Raw genomic sequence first — 18,569 nt, forward strand, 5'->3', positions numbered from 1 at the left:
AGAAAGTACAACAATGAAATGACCCCCTGTCAGCAAACACCTGGTGACAGTGGGAAGGAAAAACTCCTTTTAACAGGAAGAAACCTTCATCAGGAGTCTTGCACCACCTTTTCCATGTTGTTCTGTTTTCTCCACTAAATTTTGTACGCTGTAACATTTATCTTAAAGCTTTAGTTACTTCTATCCTAAAATCTCCAAAATTCTAAGTACCAAAATATATTAGCTCTATAAACATTCAAAATGAAATATTAATTAATGCATAATATCATGATTCTGCATAATGAGCACGGTTTCTATAAATCTTTTGGAATATAAAATTAGAATTATGCTGATTTTGGCTGCATGAAAGCCAGAAATTTGTGCCCCAACAGGCACTGAATGATTGTTTCCAACTTTTTGAAACAAGTCTTTTAAACTAAATTACACATGTCTCTTGTGAGAAAGATATCTATTCTTTAACTTAAGATCTGATGTGACATAGGGCCTCTAAACGTGCTATTCCACCTTGCTGATATGCATTGAGAATAGCTGTGTGTCAACACATAATGTGTAAATGCACTAAATTGGCACAAAGCCATCAGCTAAAAAAATGAAAGAATGTTTTCTTTGTTGTTAATTGTTTAATATGTTTTAAATTTACACTCATATTTGAGGTTATCGTTATTTTAAATGAAGTTTTACTTTAAGATATTTTTTGTCATACCGAGTGACATACCATCCCACGCCTTTTAACCGGCGCCAAAGGTTTCAGTTCATACTCCAATCCAGAAGGTGGTGCTAACGCACCTGAAGTCAGCTCCCCGTGCACTGTTCACCAAAGAAGAGCAGCAAAAAGGAGACAATAAACGAAGTGGATCTTCAATACCGCAACACTGAGACGGTCTTTTGAATTAAACCCAGAAATTAAACCCCTCGAAGTCTATCAGCACCAGGGGATCGATTAAAAACGAGATCGCTGGTAAGAAAAATCAGATTTAACGTGCAGTGACTCTCCGGGAGGAAACGGCTAGCTGCTAGCTCATCGTAGGGGGTGGATGAAGAAAAGAGTTACACAAAAACGGAGCATCTCATCTCTTGTCAATCCCAAACGGCACACAAATGACAAAAGACCATAGTTCGGCTATTTATTAGTTAATAATGAAGTATTAACGCGAATGAAAAAGGCGGAACCCAATAGCGAGGATTGAAGCGGATACCCGGACGGTTTACAGCGCGCACACAGCCAAGTTATTTTTACAGTAAAAAATCTCTTTTTATTCAGTCTGTGACAAAAGCCGCGATGAAACGCAGTATTTGGGCGCTTTTGTGGATTATATAGGCCCGAATTAGATGAGCTGAGCCTGAATTGCAGGCCGCAGCCGCAGGGGGGAAGAGAGCAGCTGGCGAGTCGGACGGTTTCCAGCTCTTTGTCTGAACCGGAAGTACAGAAACATTGACATCCTGTTGAGGCCGATCCCCCCCCCCCCCCCCCCAAATCATGATTTTGTTTGGTTTTTTTTAGACTGCAGCAAATCCAGTATTATCCAATATTATCGTACTTTAACGATTATTAATAAACATATGAAAATACAAACAAATGAAGAAAAATGGCACCTCAGAACTTATTACATATCCAAGGATATTGCAGAAGTCATTAATCTGGTGATTTAGCCTAGTTTATTCCTAGTTTGTACTCTGTGTTTCCAGCAGTGTAAAATATTCATCTTTTTATAAAGGTATAAAAACATGGCACTTCCACATTATTTTAAACTGAAACTCTGAACATAACCTGCTCCCAACAATTTGTTTTATTCTGCTGGCTGCAGATTTGGTGCTGTTTAGTGTTTGAGAGTAAAGAATAATATATAAAAACAGAATTCAAACATAGGGTTATGTACAAGCAAGTAAAGTGTAGGTTAAGATCAGATGATGCTCATAGAACAATAAAATTGTTTGCTGTTGAGGATCTATTTTTATTACTGATGCTCGTCAGGGAAACACAAAGACTTTAGAAGCTACTGAAAATCTTTAGACCCTCCCACTGATTCCCCAGAGGTCTGCAGCAGGTACCACAAAGCAGGATTTTGTATTTCATACCCCTAACCCTACAGATTAGAGATCAGCACGTATGAAATCTCTGCCTACTGACCAATCAATTCACCATGAAATAGCGTCATCATTCCTGGAAGATCCCTTGGACCTCTGTGTGTGAACAGTAGAAGGTTCTAAAGAAATAAATGCAATTTTATTTCTTGCCTGTTTTTTTCCTCTTGGTAGCAAACAGTTTTACAATTTCATTGTTTTACTGGCATGATCCTAAAACAGGCCATGTAAACTGTACTTGCTGATCTCATATTAAATTTGTACGTAAACTGAGCCTATGCTTGAAGTCAGCTTTTATATTTAATCTGTACTCTCAAATGAGTCTGCAGCTGATAGAAAAAAAACTAAAACTGCTAGGAGCGAGCAGGTTTGATTTAAATCAGCTGGAATCACCACATTTTCACTGATTCTTTTCTTTACAGCATGTTTTATGTGTGCAATTTGTTAAGCCGTGCTTTACTAAAATCACTGACTAAAGTGAAAACTGTGACTTGCTTTGTTACAGGAAACTGCGTGTATTAATTTGATGATTTAGAAAATGTACAAATGTTATGCTTGATTCTAATCTGCTGCCGTTTATCCTGATCATCAGTGTTAGGAAAAGTGAAAAAGCCTTCAAAATTGATGTGCAGGGAAAGAAGCATAAGCATCATATTGCATTCAGGGGCGTTTCTTAAGACGTAATGTAGAAAATCTAGCCTTAGTTTGCCTATCGGCCATTCATTAAAAAATAAGAAAAACAAAAGGAATAAAAGTGTTCTGCATAAAATTGGCTTTACTTTTTTATGGTTAATGCTACATTTTTGTTCAGCCTGTTGAATTACTGCTGAGAATCTGCTCTTCAGCTGGATTTAACTGTCGACACAGTTACATCCCTAACTTGTTCCTGTTTTTCCTGCAGATGTTTAATAGCTGTCGGTGATTAAAGAAGTTCCTCATGAGTGAAACCCCAGTCTGGACCAGCATGAACCCGGAGACCCTCCACATAAAGGAGGAACAGGAGGAAATCTTGACCAGCCACGAGGAACAGCAGAGTAGTGGTCTGGAGGAGGCGGATATCATTAAGGTCATAATCACTGCAGTTCCTGTGAAAACTGAAGATGATGAAGAAAAACCTCAGTTCTTACCCTTTCATCAAAGCCAAGCTGAGGACAACAGAGATACAGAGCCTGAGAGCGATGGACAAGAACCGAGCAGTGACCCGGATCTTCAAAGTGAGTTTAAACCTGATGCTGATGAAAAGGCTTCAGACTATTCTGAGACTACTGATGAGTCTGGACCTGAAAACGAAGACAGCGATGGCGGCTGGAAGGAGGGCAGGGCACTGGAGTCGGACTTAAATATGGATGGGGACTGTAATGCGGCAAAAAAATTCTTAAGCTGCACTTTGTGGGGTCAGCAGTTTATCTACAAGCAGTGTCTTCAGAAACAGCTGACATGCCATTCAGGAGAAAATCCTTCCAGCTGTTTGGTTGATAACAGCTGCGAGGTAAAGCAAAACGTAGATTCCCAGGTGGTGGCCCCAACAGGTGTGAAACAGTTTATCTGCGAGTTGTGTAGTGAAGTATTTTACCGAAAATCAGAATTTAAGAGGCACAAGAAAATGCACAACGGGGGGAAGGCATTCAGCTGCGACTATTGCGGTAAAGGATTTAACCGAACGTCAGATCTCAGGACACACATGAGGGTCCACACAGGTGAGAAACCCTTTAGCTGTAGTAGCTGTGGACAGAGATTCAACCAAAAGATACACCTTAAGACGCACATGAGAATTCACACCGGAGAGAAGCCGTTTGTTTGCGAGGAGTGCGGTAAAAGGTTCAGCCAGCAGGGAAATCTGACAACTCACATGCGAGTCCACACCGGAGAGAAACCGCTAGCCTGCGAAGACTGTGGGCAAAGGTTTAACCAGCAGACGCATCTTAAGGCACACATGCGAGTGCACACAGGAGAGAAACCCTTTCAATGTAGTGACTGTGATAAAACGTTTAAACGAAAGACGCACCTTAAGACCCACATGAGAGTCCACACTGGAGAGAAACCTTTCGGTTGCAAGGACTGCGGTAAAAGGTTTTACCGAAACACAGATCTTAAGACTCACTTGAGAGTCCACACGGGAGAGAAACCGTTTGGATGCGACGAGTGCGGCCAGAGGTTCAACCAAAAGACGCATCTTAAGGAGCACATGAGGCTCCACACGGGAGAGAAACCCTTTCACTGCAACAAATGCGGCAAGAGATTTAATCGTAAGACGCATCTTAACTCACACATGAGAGTCCACGCAGAATGAAAACGTCAAGGCTGCTTGGTTTGTTGTAAGAGATTATTTGCCGTGTGGAGGCAAGTCTGCAAGAACCACAGCATTTTTTTTTATTGTCCTGTAACGTTTACGTTTTTTAAGCTTTCTTCAGTGCGTAGTTCAGAATATTTTAAACAAAATGATATTTGCTTCATCTGCTGGATGTTTAATGAAATACTAATGCTGAGGCTTCTTTAGTTTCCCTAAGCTAACCTCAGGTTTTGTTATTTAAAGAACTCAAGTAGAAAACAACTGTACTGTTACTAAAAACACTTAATTTAAGCCTGCGCTACGTATTAACTCTCTGTTGGGCTCTGTTGTATGTCAGTCCACACCAATACTTGTGCTCGTACAAAGACTTTTTTATAATGTGTTTTGATGTTTAAGCAGTGAGTCTGAATGAAACTAATCTGAACAGAAAACATAATTTAAAAACTGTTATGGTGGATTATTATGGTAGTCCTTATTAGGGTTGGGCAATTGGACGAATATATCGACTAGTTTTACAAGGGCGATTTATTTATTTGTTTGCCCATGAGCAAGTTTGCTAATAATGATGGAGCTAATAAAAGCAGTCAACAGAAAAAAATAATAGCGCTGTTTTAACAGCACCCTCTTTCATCTGCGAGCAAATGCCCCCACCTCAGAGTGCGCCCAAGTGCTTGTTGATGTGGCTGCAGAAGCTGTTGATAGCCTAGCATACTCAGCCGGATGGTGGACACGTGCATGCTCATGCAAGTTTGTCGTGTTTGAGTACTTTGCTCGAACTATACGTCTGCACAAGTGGCACACCGCTTTGGTTATATCCTTAGGTTTACCTCTTTCATCTGGTTTAAGGCCAAAGAAATCCCAAATTGGCAACTTTTAATTTTTTAGTGCTGTCAGCGTTAACACTCCTTCATCATGACTAACGCGATTAACAATTAACCCATCTGGAGCACAGCCTGAGTCAAAATCCCTGAAATATCTCTGTCAACGCATTTCGGCAGTTTGTCCTAATTTTGTTCATTCTGCGCTCCAGATGGGTCGAGAGCGTTAAAAATTTTAATCGTGATGACCGCGTTTAAGCCGTGTTAACGCTGACAGCGGTTTTTTGCTTTGTTTTTTTGGAAATTAGTTCATCCATGTTTGAACTTCTTCTGTGGTGTAAACGTGCATGATTACATGGCCCCGCCCATCAAGACGTCTGCGCACGCACGAATATATGGCCCATCGGCGATTGTTGGACTGACGATTGCCGGTTGGAAAATTTTTACATATCGCCCAACCCTAGTTCCCATGTAGCATCACTAAACGAATGTTTTTTTTTCTTTTACTATGTGCTACTGGCAGGTTCACTGAAAAATACTACTTTGTAATATAATATACATTTCAGCCAATCCTGTTTGTAAAATGTATGTACTGTAATGTAAATGACTTTCAGATTCAGCTGCCTGTTGACGAGAACACTACTACATGTACTGCTGTATTTGCATGTTGTCTCTCAAAGTGTTTTATTAAAGGTGTGTTCCTGTAACGCATCAGAATGTTCTCAGACTTACCTTTTTGTTACAGTAACAGCATATGATTCTTCTTCTTCAGTGTTTTGGTGAGACTGTCCTCAACAAAACAGCTGGATTGTTTTTGTTTTTTTAATTAAAGCTGTCATTAGGACTAGTTAGATCTTAAAGGTAAGTGCAAAATATTGGCAGAACTCAAAATCCTGTAGCCTAGAGACTGGAGGAGCTTGTTAACATTTTCCAACGCTACCCGGATGTTGTTTTAACAAGTTTATCAGCATGTGAGGTCAAGTCATATAACCTTCATTGGATGTAATAATATCAAATATTTGCAAAGCACTTAAAAGTTATAAAACCACACATAAAGATGAATACATGTTCCACATGGGACGGGTGGGCAAAAAGAAGCTTTTGACCTAACTAAAGCTAAAGTTTAGTTAGGTCAAAAATTCAAACTATAAATGCTCGAAAGGAAACAGGCTATTCGTGTCCAGTGAAGGGAATCCAAGGAACAGCTTACATTAATTAAGCTAATGATTAAGAGGAAGGAAAACTATACAACTATACAAATGACTATCAAAAGAAGAGTTAACCTAGGACCTGGCGTCCACATATGAGGTAATCACATTTTGGGTTATTTAGACCAAAATACTCAATTTTGCTCTACAAGGGCCTGATACCCACTTACGAGGACATTATACTGCTACTGTTCTATCGAAATTTTAAACAAATATCCTCATATGTGGCTCTGATTTTTCTTAGAAACAAAAATTAGGTAAAAAAAAAAATCTTTGCTTTTACATTCATCAGGTCCCAATCATACGGAGCCCCGCAGGGTACATGGGAGAAAAAAAAATTAAGACGGACTTTTGCGAGATCTGCTTGGTTTACAAGACATCACATATTTGCAAAAGTTCTCTGACGTTTTCGGAGATCTGACACCCACCATCTCGAAGCTAACGGGAGGTCGAGACCTACTACAGACCTACTACAACTCGGGATCTCGCAAAAGTTTTGCGAGATCCCGAGTTTGTTTTGTGAGATCTCGCAAAACTTTTGCGAGATCCCCAGTTAGTTTTGCGAGATCCCTAGTTTGTTTTGCGAGATCTACTTTTGAGCACCTACGCCTGTGTGCTCCCACATTAATCACACTCTATCCCAGCTGCAAACTGGGGTGGGACACAATATATACCTTTGCCTGCATGGCTCCTAATTGATGAAGACACAGTAGTTTAACCTAAATGACTTATCCATAATTTGATGAAGGCAGTGTGCAAAGAGGTTCAGTTTAAGGTCAAAGGGAAATTCATTTCATTTATATTTTTTGCAATAAATACTCAATAATAATGATCAGTTTTCTAATCTGCAAATCAGGACCAAACATAGAAACTTTGTTATATGCGTGCCACATTCACTGCACATATTCTTTTGTTGGTATTACTGAGAATCAGCTTTACAGTTTGAGTATGTAAAAGAATTACTTCAGCAGAGAATCACAGCATGATTGGTAAAATAATCAGTGAAAATTTGGTGGTTTTAAACTCAAAACTCTGCTGTTGACCAGATTATGTGTTCAGCAGTTTTGATTATATGGAGAACAACATACGAGCTTTCAGAGAAGTACAATCACATCCATTTTTGTAAGTCGCTGCGCCTTCAAGACTCGGAACATTCATCACGCCATCACTAACTTAACATGCTCAAAACAAAGTATATGCACAGTCAATATACATAATAATCATACTAAAAACATTTAATAGTGTGCAAAAGTCTTGAGCCACTTTCATGTCTTTTTATTTTGTTTCCAATGAGTTTAACTTTCTGTGAATTAAAAAAAAGTGCTCTTGAGCTCTTGGGCAATACTTCTCCAGGTTTTGAAAGCTTTCCTTTGGACAGTCCAGTCCTTGTACTTGACAATTTTTTAAAAATGCTTTTCCTTTTTTGTTTGTTAAGCCCCTTAACACTGGCCTATGAGTCATTCAAGCATAAAAAGACAACTTATAAAGTGCTTGGAGTGCTCCAGTAAAACAGAAGTGCTTTTAAATAGTATTTTCAGGTACTTTGTTATTAGCAACCTGTCAAAACCCCACCAAAGAAAAAACAGACTGATAAGTAGGGATGGGTACCGGTGTCCGGTGCCATGATGGCACCGGTTCTGACATAAACGGTAGTAACCAGACCGAAAAGCAGCGCACATTTCGGTGCTTTATTTTCCTGAGCTGTGATACACTTCTAGCCAATCATTTAACGTTTCCGAGGATAGTAGGCGGGGCCAGGTACGTACGTTCTGTTAGAGCAGAGCTACAGATTAAAAATGTCCAAGGCGAAGCGGTCAAAAGTCTGGCTGTACTTCACAGCAAAAGATGCAAACTCAGCAGCGTGCAACAAGTTCTTTAAGCTGATACTGTGATACTGTCAAAGGAGGTGACACCTCAAATCCAATGAAACACCTGGCGATGCATAGCGTTTTTTTAAAAGCCCAGAAATGCGTCGTATTTGATAGCTTGCTGCGAGACCTCACACCGAGCACATCTACTGCGGGTGTGGTGCCTGTTATGCAACATCCCCCAAAAACACGAAGAGGAGAGTCCTGGCCCCTAGCCCTGCCAGTGTAGCAGAAATGATGAGGATGATGATGCAGCAGCAGCCGTTCTTCTCTGCGTGAGTAGCTAATTTACGTTGAGTAGGCTAACCACGTTATTACATTAATGCATGTAAGGTGAACTAGCAAACATCATCATAGCTACATGCTGCTGTCCTCTTGTTTGATGGCAGATACTCCCTTCACCCTGGCTAAAAAGGCTAAAATGACCAAAGAAAAAGTGGAAAACAGTTAAACATGAGAGGTTTAGGACAAAGTTTGTGTTTTTTCCATTGTTTAAGCACTGCTTCCAGCCAAGAGTGATACCATATATGCCCCATAGCTGCAGAAAAGGCTAACATTGTTATCTTTTTACAAAAAACAGCTGAACATGAGAGGTTTTTGGACCAATTTTGTGTTCTCCATTCTTTAAGCACCGGTTTGAGCACCGTTTGAGCACCGGCACCGTTTCAAAAGTACCGATTTGGCACCGGTATCGGATAAAACCTAAACGATACCCATCCCTACTGATAAGCATAAAATATTCCAGCAAAGGCTGGAGAACGATTCCTGAAGACTACTTAAAAATAACAGGAAGCTTCCTCAGAGAGTTCAGAGTGTGCTGAAGAACAAAGACACCCATCATCACACCAAATATCAACTTTCAAGCTTTTTAGAATTGTACAAACTCTGTTCTTGCTTATAAACTGCATTTTCATGTCTCTTGACACATGTCAATGAATCACTGCACGCTGTTGTTACAGACAAACAGTGCAACACCACAACCAGCTTTTCTGGTCATTTATTCAGCCATAAAACAGCAGTTTGTGCAAAAATAAGGACATAATTATTCTCAGACAGTAGTTTTAAAAGAAGCAATTTCTTTCTTGTTGCTGTTAGCATAGTTATCCACAATCCTCTTACATCAGCCTGCAAAAAAGCATTTTACCACTCTCTTATACAAAACTGCTTTGAATCCACAATTTCTGCATTTTTAAAGCATCACCTGTGGGGTTTAATAGTTTGATCAGGACCATCATTAAACTCCTGTTTAACTAACTTGGATGAAATCACATCCTCTGAACACGTACAGTGATGATGACCCTGAATCATAAAATTTCCACCGCTGTGCTTCACAGGTGGTATGAGGTGGTTCTCCTGAAAAGCTGTCTTTGGTGTGTGTCAACATGTTTATTACTCCAGTTGCCAAATAACTCCAACTTAGTTTTTTTTAAAGCACAGTATTTCAAAAAAGCTGTTCCTAAATGCTGATCCCGGCGAGAAAAGTCTGATCCTTGATGATGAAGTTTCACCTTTTACACTCTAAGGTGGTTCTATTCATTGACACCTAATCCGGCTCTCATTGTATTTCTGAATTTGTAACAAATATAGACGAAATGAAGCAACAGATTAAAAAAATATATAATAAAAAGGTATAAAAATACTATGTTATTGTTAAAAAACAAATAAACAAACAAAATTCTATCACGTATGGACCCTCATATGTCTTTTCAGACTTCCCTGTCTGGTGAATCTTTCGCTACAAACTCCACAGCTAAATGGTTTCTCTCCGGTGTGGACGCTCGTGTGCCTCTTGAGATGCGCATTGCGACGAAACATTTTACCGCAGTCGTTACAGCCAAATGGTTTCTCTCCTGTGTGAACTCTAACGTGTTGTTTGCGATGAGTCTTTTGGCTAAACTTTTGACCACAAAAAGAACACTCGAATGGTTTCTCTCCCGTGTGGACACTCGTGTGTCTCTTAAGAGTATTCTGATGTCTAAATGTTTTGCCACAAATGTCACAACCAAACGGTTTCTCTCCCGTGTGAACTATCGTGTGTCTCTTCAGAACCACCTGTTGTGTAAATATTTTGCCACAAACGTCACAAACAAAAGGTCTCTCTCCTGTGTGGACTCTCATGTGCCTTATGAGATGCATATTGCAACTAAATGCTTTACCACAGCTGTCACAACCAAATGGTTTCTCCACAGTGTGTAACTTAGCATCTGACAGCTGTATACCTCCATCCTCTTCTGGATTCCTCCCTTTGGCTGAGTTGCTGTTTGGAGCTTCAGCCTCTGAGATGTGTTCAGTTTGGCTTGGCTGAAGCTCCAAGGACATAAATTTCTATTCATCATCTTCACTCTTTACAAGGAAGTTGGTGATATTGGTCTCCTCCAAATCTCCCTCCTGACTTCTGCAGAGTTTCCGCTGTTCCTCCTTTATGTAGAGATGCTCTGCTTCCTGCTGGTCCAGACTCGGGCTCCATGGAACCTCTTCTTTAATCACCAGCAGCTGCTGAACATCTGCAGGCACCGATGAAACACACATGCACATTATGGACTGTAACTTTGGTTAAAAGAGCCAATATATTATGTTATCTCTAAAGATTTTTTGAAGAGCATCTGAAGTCTTCGTCTTCCTCTGACAACGACTCTTAAGAGCTTCTTTATTCCAGCTTTTTTTTTTCATGCTCCTAAAACACGTTTAGTGACACGTTTGTTAAATTACACACGCTGTATTTTTTCTTGCCTTTAAAAAAAATCTCTATTTTGTCCTAATGACAAATTCACTTCATATAACTTCTTTTATTACTGGAAAGTGATTTTCTTTTCACACTTTACTAATAATTAAAACACAAATGACAAAACACGTGCGTCTAATACATCTAATATTATCATTCTATTTACTTTCTAAAAAAAAAACTAGATTCAGGTTTCTGATTGGTCAAAAGCAGCAACTCTACCTCTTTTACCTACTCAGCGAGATTAAGAAACCCTGTGCTTACTTATCAAGCTGATAACCGCTTTTGTATGACCTCTTAGTCTGTCTGCAGGCCAGATAAGGAAAAGATATCCTGGGTAAACTCAGGGTGTTTTGTAGTATAGGCCCCAGAAGTGTATCTTAATCAGCAAATATAAATACAATGACAAGGAAAACAACATATCAGCAAACTGCCTTGCACTCGAGTAATTTCACATTTTGATGTTTAAATTATAATATTATATTTCAAGGTCAAGACCTGGATGGATTCTCTCAATTCTTTAGTTTATTACTTCCTTATTACCTCCTATAGCAGAGCATACATTGCAGCATCCTTTATCAAAGAAAAAAGAGGAAGTGCCGTCCCAGCCTGTAGGATTAAAGCTGTTGTGACTTGTTGGCTTATCATCTGTCAAACAGATCTCTCACAAATGGTATCAAATCATTTTGAGTCAAAAAGAAGCTGCAATCAGTTTTTGGCAATGTGACCTTTACATTTAAAAAAAATTTTTTTTTCCAGTTAATATTTTTAAGAAATTCTCTTTCAAGGGCAAAATAGTTCTACAGTGAGATTTTAAGTAGCTAAAAAAAGAGTGAATTATGATGTATGCAGAACAGGTCATTTTTAAATTATTAGTATTTTTATAACCCCTGCATAAATCCTCTTGACTATGTTTTTGGCACCGATGAGCAACTAATCTCAACGTGACCCACATTTTATTGTAGACAGTGTAGATTTTCTACCTTTATATTTCCAACTTTGATACTTAGGTACTGTTTACACAGACCGTGTTTACACACAGTGGGGATAAAACACCCTTGTTTTCTTCCTTAAATAAGCTGCAGGCTCCTTAAAGATGAACCAGGCAAGCGCAGAATCGATCACCACGAATCACCAAAACAGAGGTCTTCTGTGTTTTAAGCAGGCACCTGCGCAGACACCTTCACCCCATCTATGATTTTTACTGGTGGTGTGCAAACAAGGAACCGATGCATTACCACCACTAACTGGTCTGGAGTGTGGATCGGACCTTCAGACACGTTTATACTCTGCGTCCTTCAAAGGAGAACAACAAAGTACAAGTACATTTGAAGAAATTGACAAATAAAAAGTATTCTATTCTATTCTATTCTATTCTATTCTATTCAAAGGGGCACATATATACTCACAGGCCAATTTATTAGGCACACTTGTTCAACTGCTCTGAAACACAAATATCTAATAATCAGCCAGATCAATAATCTAATAATCAACATTGCACCGGCTCGTTCCATTTAGGCATGCTGACATGGGCAAAACGACCTGCTGAAGTTCAGGTTGATGCATCAGGCTGGGGGAGGGGATTTAAGTGACTTTGAATGTGGTTGTTTGTAAATGTTTGTAGGTGTTAGAGATCAGAGGAGAAGCACCAGACTGCTTTGAGCTGATAGGAAGTCAGCAGATACATAAATAAAAAAAACTTGTTACAACCACCGTTTTCTGAAGAAGATCTCTGAATGCACAACACATTAAACCTTGACCACATTGGGAGCCACTCCTGTGAGCTAACAACAGGAAACTGAAGACTGGGAAACACTGATGAGTCTCAACTCTGCTGCAAGATTCAGACGATAGGGTCGGAAATTAGTGTAAACATGAATACATGGATAAATCCTGCCTTCAGCAGAATAAAAGCTGCACTTGGTTTGTAGAACTGGTGTCTATAATTACAGCGGTCTTCAGAGCAGGGAAGAAATATTTGGATTTGTGGAAATTTTTACGGTGGCCCTGAGAGGCCAAACGGACTGCAACGTCAGAAAACACTTGCAAAAGGAAAAACGCTGCAAAAAGAAAAACGCTGCAAAAGCACACAAAACACAACGGAAATAGGAAAAAACACAATGGAAATGTTTCTGGGGAGACAATAACCCGACGGACCAGTTGCACAAACCAAAACATGCTAACAAGTGCGCTGGGACTGGGAGTCACTTTAAAGAAGTGGAGGAGAGGTAAATGTGTAGTAATCATATGATTCTAATACAGATATCTGGAATATACATACATGTTTTGGTGCAACTGGTCCGTCGGGTTATTGTCTCCCCAAAAACATTTCCATTGTGTTTTTTCCTATTTCCGTTGTGTTTTGTGTGCTTTTGCAGCATTTTTCTTTTTGCAGCGTTTTTCTTTTTGCAAGTGTTTTCTGAAGTTGCAGTCCGTTTGGCCTCTCAGGGCCACCGTAAAGTTTTCACCAAGCAGTCTCCTTTTGGGGGGTGGCTGTGGCTCAGGAGGTAGAGCAGGTCACCTACTACTCATCAGGTCAGGGGTTAGTTCAGTGCTCAGCTGGAGTAGAAAAGTGCTACATAAGAAGCAGACTTTACCATTTAGTTTTAGCTGTTGGACTGATGTCCTCATAGTTGAATCTGGAATACTTCGGGATAGAGTTTGTGGTTGACTCAGTGACTGGAAGGTGTCCAAGCCGAAATCTTGTCCCACCCATCGCGGTGAGCTGACAGTTGGTATGAGGTGTTAGTACTGATATATCTGGTTTTCACCTAATATCACACTGCATTATACGCAAACATCTCCACTTGTTGTTTGTTCAGATGCAGCATTGCATGCCTAAGCCATGTTGACATGTTCTTTTCAGACAGCTGAGATGTTCTGCTGGCAACACTTCCAAACCAACTATGTTCAGTGTGAAGATTTAACATGCTGAGGCTTGTAGAGTCTGAATGGAGCTCTGGGTTTTTGTTCTCTGAGCACTGCACTTGGGATGAAACTGCTGCGAACATTAACATTTACCTTGAATATTTTTCACTTATGAATAAGAGAATAATATTTTTAATTGTACAATGACAGCCTTATTTGGAAATGACCTCATAACCTTTGCTTGATGGACAGCAACAGCTAAATTCTCCAGGATCATTGCTGATGTTTTTCCTGCCAGAGGAGGTCTGCTATTATTAGTTATTAGTCAGAAGTGTGTTGGCAACGTGTTACGTGGTCAGCCACCACACCCTGTAATGTCACACTGCCAAGTTCTCATCTTTTTCATTGAATCTTTGTGTGGCAATATCTAGATTCACTGTAGGTGTTTTACATGAGTATTAATGTAAACAGAAAGAAGAGATGTGTTTGTTGTTATACAAACAAAAATAACAATTAATAACATTCAAAATCCAACCAGAATTATTCTTTAAAGCCAGCCATTTTAACATCTTCTCTTATATTTGCAAGAACAATGTTATTTGAAAAATACTGTATATGTACAGTTTCAGACATCTAGATGTTCATATTTGTAGATTCACAGTTTCTGTCTTCTTTGGACTCTATCGCCTTTCCTGGACTGTTATTGGGGCTGATGGTGACCCCTTTTGACCTGGTAATAGACGTGCACTTCACTAAACTTTAATTTCAGGCTTTATTACAAACACACCTCATGGGTGGAGGACAGTTTAAGCAAATAAACTGCAAAATAGAGAAATAGAAAATACATATTGTATTTTCTATTCACTGTCAGACAACCAGCATGCTCATTTAAGTGCAATGAAAAATCATCCAAATTCAAAAACAAAAGTCCTTATTCATACTGCTAATGCTCTATAACCACAAACAAACCCAAAAACATTGTTCAGCTATTATTAGTGTAAAAAATTTAATGTGTGGTAATCTGCAAATAAGGAAGCAGCTGGAAGAAACAGTTTTTATTCCATCTTTAATACAGTTAATTGTGAAGGAAGCAACAAGACTGAAATTCCAGAGGCCTGCACTATGAGGAAAAAAACTCAGCATATTCAGGATTTATTTAACTAACATTTGCAATCAGGATCAATAAGTCAGCCCAGTCTAGCTACGAGGACTTTTACATATAGAGGGCAGTGTTTGCAGCATATCACCAGGCACAGACAGACAGGTCTACTGGCAACAGAGCAGCATATTTTACACATGAAGAGCAAACTACAAATCAGAAATACTAGTCACAAGAACATCATCTGTGAAGTGCTCTACAGCAGCGGTCCCCAACCCCCGGTCCGAGGCCCGGGGGTTGGGGAACGCTGCTCTACAGGCTGTCAGTCACCTACTTTTCGTTGTTTTGGGCAAATACTTCAAAATATCTACTAAAAATAATCATTTCTGCATGTCCTTTTTTTTTTTTTTTAAGGTTTTGTGCAGTATTACTTTATAATGCATTAGTAATGAGAAGTGTGTAATAAAAACTTTAGATTACTGTTCAGTAAAATTAGTACTTCATATTTAGCACAGCCAGCAGACAGATTGTCATGTAGTGTTTATACATCCGATCAAAAATCAGTGAGACAGACTGAAAGGCGCCCGGTCCATCAAAGGCCAGAAAACAGCTACAGAAGTCAAGTGTCTATAACCCAAAAGGTTCGAGATGTTCAGGCACAAAATGACAGGCATGTGATTCAGTTGTTGAAGCTGCAGTTGTGTGTACACTCATGTGTCTCTTCAAACTTCCCTGTCTGGTATATCTTTCGCCGCAGACGCCACAGGAGAACGGCTTCTCTCCCGTGTGGACGCTCATGTGTCTCTTGAGAGTATTCTGCTGTCTAAATCTCTTTCCACACAGACCACAACCGAAAGGCTTCTCTCCTGTGTGAACTCGTGTGTGACTCTTCAGAACCCCTTGCTGTGCAAATCTCTCGCCGCAAACACCACAGCTAAATGGTTTCTCTCCCGTGTGGACTCTCGTGTGTGTCTTAAGGTGCGTATTGGAACTGAAAGTCTTGCCACAGTCAACACAAACAAACGGTTTTTCTCCTGTGTGGACTCGCATGTGTCTTTTAAGAGTAAAATTAACTCTAAATCTTTTCCCACAAGCATCACAGCCAAATGGAGTCTCTCCTGTGTGGACTCGTAAGTGTTCCTTAAAATTTGACTTCTGGCTGAACCTTTTACCACAAAAACCACAATCAAAGGGTTTTTCGCCTGTGTGAACTCTCATGTGCGTCTTAAAATGTGTCTTCCTGCTAAATTTCTCGCCACAAACAGCACAACAAAAAGGTTTCTCTCCAGTGTGGATTCTCATGTGTCTGTGGAGAGACTGCCTGTGGAGAAAACATTTTCCACACTCAGAGCAGCTAAAGGGTTTTTTGGTAGTGTCACATCTCACGTGACAATTTACACCTGACTCAGGTGACCTGCTTGCCTCCCAGTCCTTGTCACTGTCTTCAGTTCCAGGTCTAAAATCTGACAAAGGTCCCTGCCATTCATCACCATCGTTACTGAGTTCAGTCTCAGAGGAGTCCGAATCATTTTCCACTTCATTAGGTTGTAAAGTACTTTTTGTATCAAGGTTTCTGGCTGATTCTGGTCCTCCACAGTCATCTCCATCAGTCTCAGTTTTTATTTGTTTACTTGTTTGATGACAGTAAAGCTCTGAAGAATTTGGTTTCTCTTCACCATCTTCACTCTTCACAGGAGCAGCAGTGAACGGGAGCCTGCTGGTATCAGCATCCTCCAGCCCTTTAAAGTGTTCTGCTGTTTGAGTGGTGCACAGTTCCTCACGCTCCTCCTTTATGCGCAGGGGCTCTTGGGACCACTGGTCATCAGAGGGGCTCCATTCTGGGGGAACCTCTTCTTTAATCACCAACAGCTGTTGGACATCAGCATGAAACTCTGAAACACACAGAGACATCACCTGGAAAGCACTTATTTTACAAATATCACAACACAATAACCTTATAAAACACAGATAAAAAAATAACAGATAAAAACAAGAATAATCTGTCATTAAAATGTGAATAAAAAGGGTTAGAATAATGACTATTGTATGAGACAGGTTATTAAAAAACACCGCAAACAGTAACAAAAACAAAACAAGCCCTTGAAACAATTACAATAAATAGAGGTCAACAAAAAAACCTCTATCTGCTAACTTATCACCAGCTAAATGTCAGTAAAAAAAATCTAAATTCATCTTAAGAGCTTGTTGTTTCTTTTGTTTAAAATAAAGATCCCTTTTTCATCTTCCACCTTTTTGCTGCTCTTACTGCTTTTAATAGGAGGCACTGTTGCAACAAATGACTTGTTGGGGTGAATAATACCAAGTCATTTTGAGCCAGAAGGGACAAACTGGAATCAGTTGTTACCAAGGTGACTTTCTATTTTACTTTTTATTATGATTTCTTATTATGTTTTTTGTGTTTTCAGGAGCAACCTGACCAAAAGGAAAGCAGAAATTTCACCAAATACAACCAAACAGTTTAAAGATAATTTAAGTGGCCAAAAAGCACTAAATTGATTACAATGTAGGTACAGTGATAGGTGTTTATTAAGAACAGGAAAGGGCAGTTTAAGCAAATAAAGTGCATAGGTGTGAGTGCAAATGGTTGTCTGTCCCTGTGTGTTAGCCCTGCGACAGACTGGCGACCTGTCCAGGGTGTACCCCGCCTCTCGCCCTATGACAGCTGGGATAGGCTCCAGCACCCCCCCCCCCCCCCCCCCCCCCCCCGGAACCCTGAAAAGGATAAGGGGAAGCCAATGGATGGATGGCTATATAAGTGAGATGGCTTTATCCTACATAAAGCCAGCTCACTAAAATCTATATTTATTAAGATGAGTAAAAACATTGGACATTAAAACACCTTGAATCAAATTTCGCCCATTTACTTACGCTGAACTACAATATTAACGCTGTTGTTGTGTGCCCCGTCTAAAACGCCCGGGTACTACACAGGACCACCGATGGGTTCCGCCGTCTTTAAGCCGTTTTAACATCGATTTGTGGCAGATTTACATCATTTAAAAAGGCCGGTTTGTAGGTGAAAAGTTTATTTCGCCCACCAGTACAACGAGCTAGCAGCTAGGAAGCCGTTTCCTTCCGGAGAAACATCTCACGTTAAATCTGTGATTTTCTCACCGGTAGTTTGGTTGAGATCAGCATCCTGCAGCTGATGCGGTTTGATCTGCGGCTTTCGTTCATAAGGCTGACTCTCGATGCCGTTGCGTTGACGATAATCCGCTTCATTCATTGTTCTCGTCTTTAAAATCAACTGTAAGCTCGTTTGAATTGAACCAGGCGACTCGGTCAGAAGATCGATGGCCGTGTATTCACACTTCTATACGACCTCATCAATAGTTGGACAGGGCTCCCATTTTTCAGTGTTGTTGTGAAATGGATTTATTGGGGTGTTTTGGGCAGGCATTTGCGGAGGCACCTTTTTTTTTAATAGGAAAAAAACGTAACAGACACTTTTAAAATGTATTTTTAAACATTTAATTATTTTTCATGCAGAAATTATAGACAAGAACATATGAATGATAACAAAATATAAGAAACAGTGTATATAATAATAATAATCATACTCATAATAACAACAACAATAATAATAATTATTA

General features: G+C 39.8%; 2 protein-coding genes across 4 annotated transcripts; one reads left to right on the top strand and one right to left on the bottom strand.

Annotated features, from left to right (window-relative positions):
- The first annotated feature begins 764 nt into the window (after positions 1–764).
- LOC146703686 (uncharacterized) lies at positions 765–5,901 on the top strand. The gene is made up of 2 exons (XM_085467050.1): positions 765–958; positions 2,984–5,901. The coding sequence occupies exon 2, from the start codon at positions 3,020–3,022 to the stop codon at positions 4,370–4,372; it is 1,353 nt and encodes a 450-aa protein (XP_085323176.1). The 5' UTR covers positions 765–958; positions 2,984–3,019; the 3' UTR covers positions 4,373–5,901.
- Positions 5,902–9,880: 3,979 nt separating this feature from the next.
- LOC146703687 (uncharacterized) lies at positions 9,881–18,362 on the bottom strand. 3 transcript variants are annotated; one of them, XM_085467046.1, is made up of 2 exons: positions 15,664–17,641; positions 9,881–10,462 (listed from the first exon to the last, which is right to left on the bottom strand). In XM_085467046.1, the coding sequence occupies exons 1-2, from the start codon at positions 16,960–16,962 to the stop codon at positions 9,947–9,949; spliced, it is 1,815 nt and encodes a 604-aa protein (XP_085323172.1). In that variant the 5' UTR covers positions 16,963–17,641; the 3' UTR covers positions 9,881–9,946. The 3 variants fall into 3 exon arrangements, with proteins under 3 accessions (XP_085323172.1, XP_085323171.1, XP_085323170.1); XM_085467045.1 differs by lacking the exon at positions 9,881–10,462 and adding an exon at positions 18,091–18,362 and having other exon boundaries at positions 14,897–16,824; XM_085467044.1 differs by lacking the exon at positions 9,881–10,462 and adding an exon at positions 18,091–18,362 and having other exon boundaries at positions 14,897–16,847.
- Positions 18,363–18,569: the final 207 nt, after the last annotated feature.

The sequence above is a fragment of the Copadichromis virginalis genome, linkage group LG8 (genome assembly GCF_057382275.1).
Source record: "Copadichromis virginalis isolate Kocher_CV1m ecotype Utaka linkage group LG8, C_Virginalis_male_GT1.1, whole genome shotgun sequence".
Lineage (NCBI taxonomy): Eukaryota > Metazoa > Chordata > Actinopteri > Cichliformes > Cichlidae > Copadichromis > Copadichromis virginalis.

Excerpts from the sequence above, each read along its gene's own strand:
- LOC146703686 (XM_085467050.1), top strand. The coding sequence starts at position 3,020 with ATGAGTGAAACCCCAGTCTGGACCAGCATGAACCCGGAGACCCTCCAC.
- LOC146703687 (XM_085467046.1), bottom strand. The coding sequence starts at position 16,962 with ATGACAGATTATTCTTGTTTTTATCTGTTATTTTTTTATCTGTGTTTT. Across the intron at positions 10,463-15,663 it reads GTTTGAAGAGACACATGAGT|TTACACACTGTGGAGAAACC; the intron begins GTACACACAACT and ends TCAGATGCTAAG.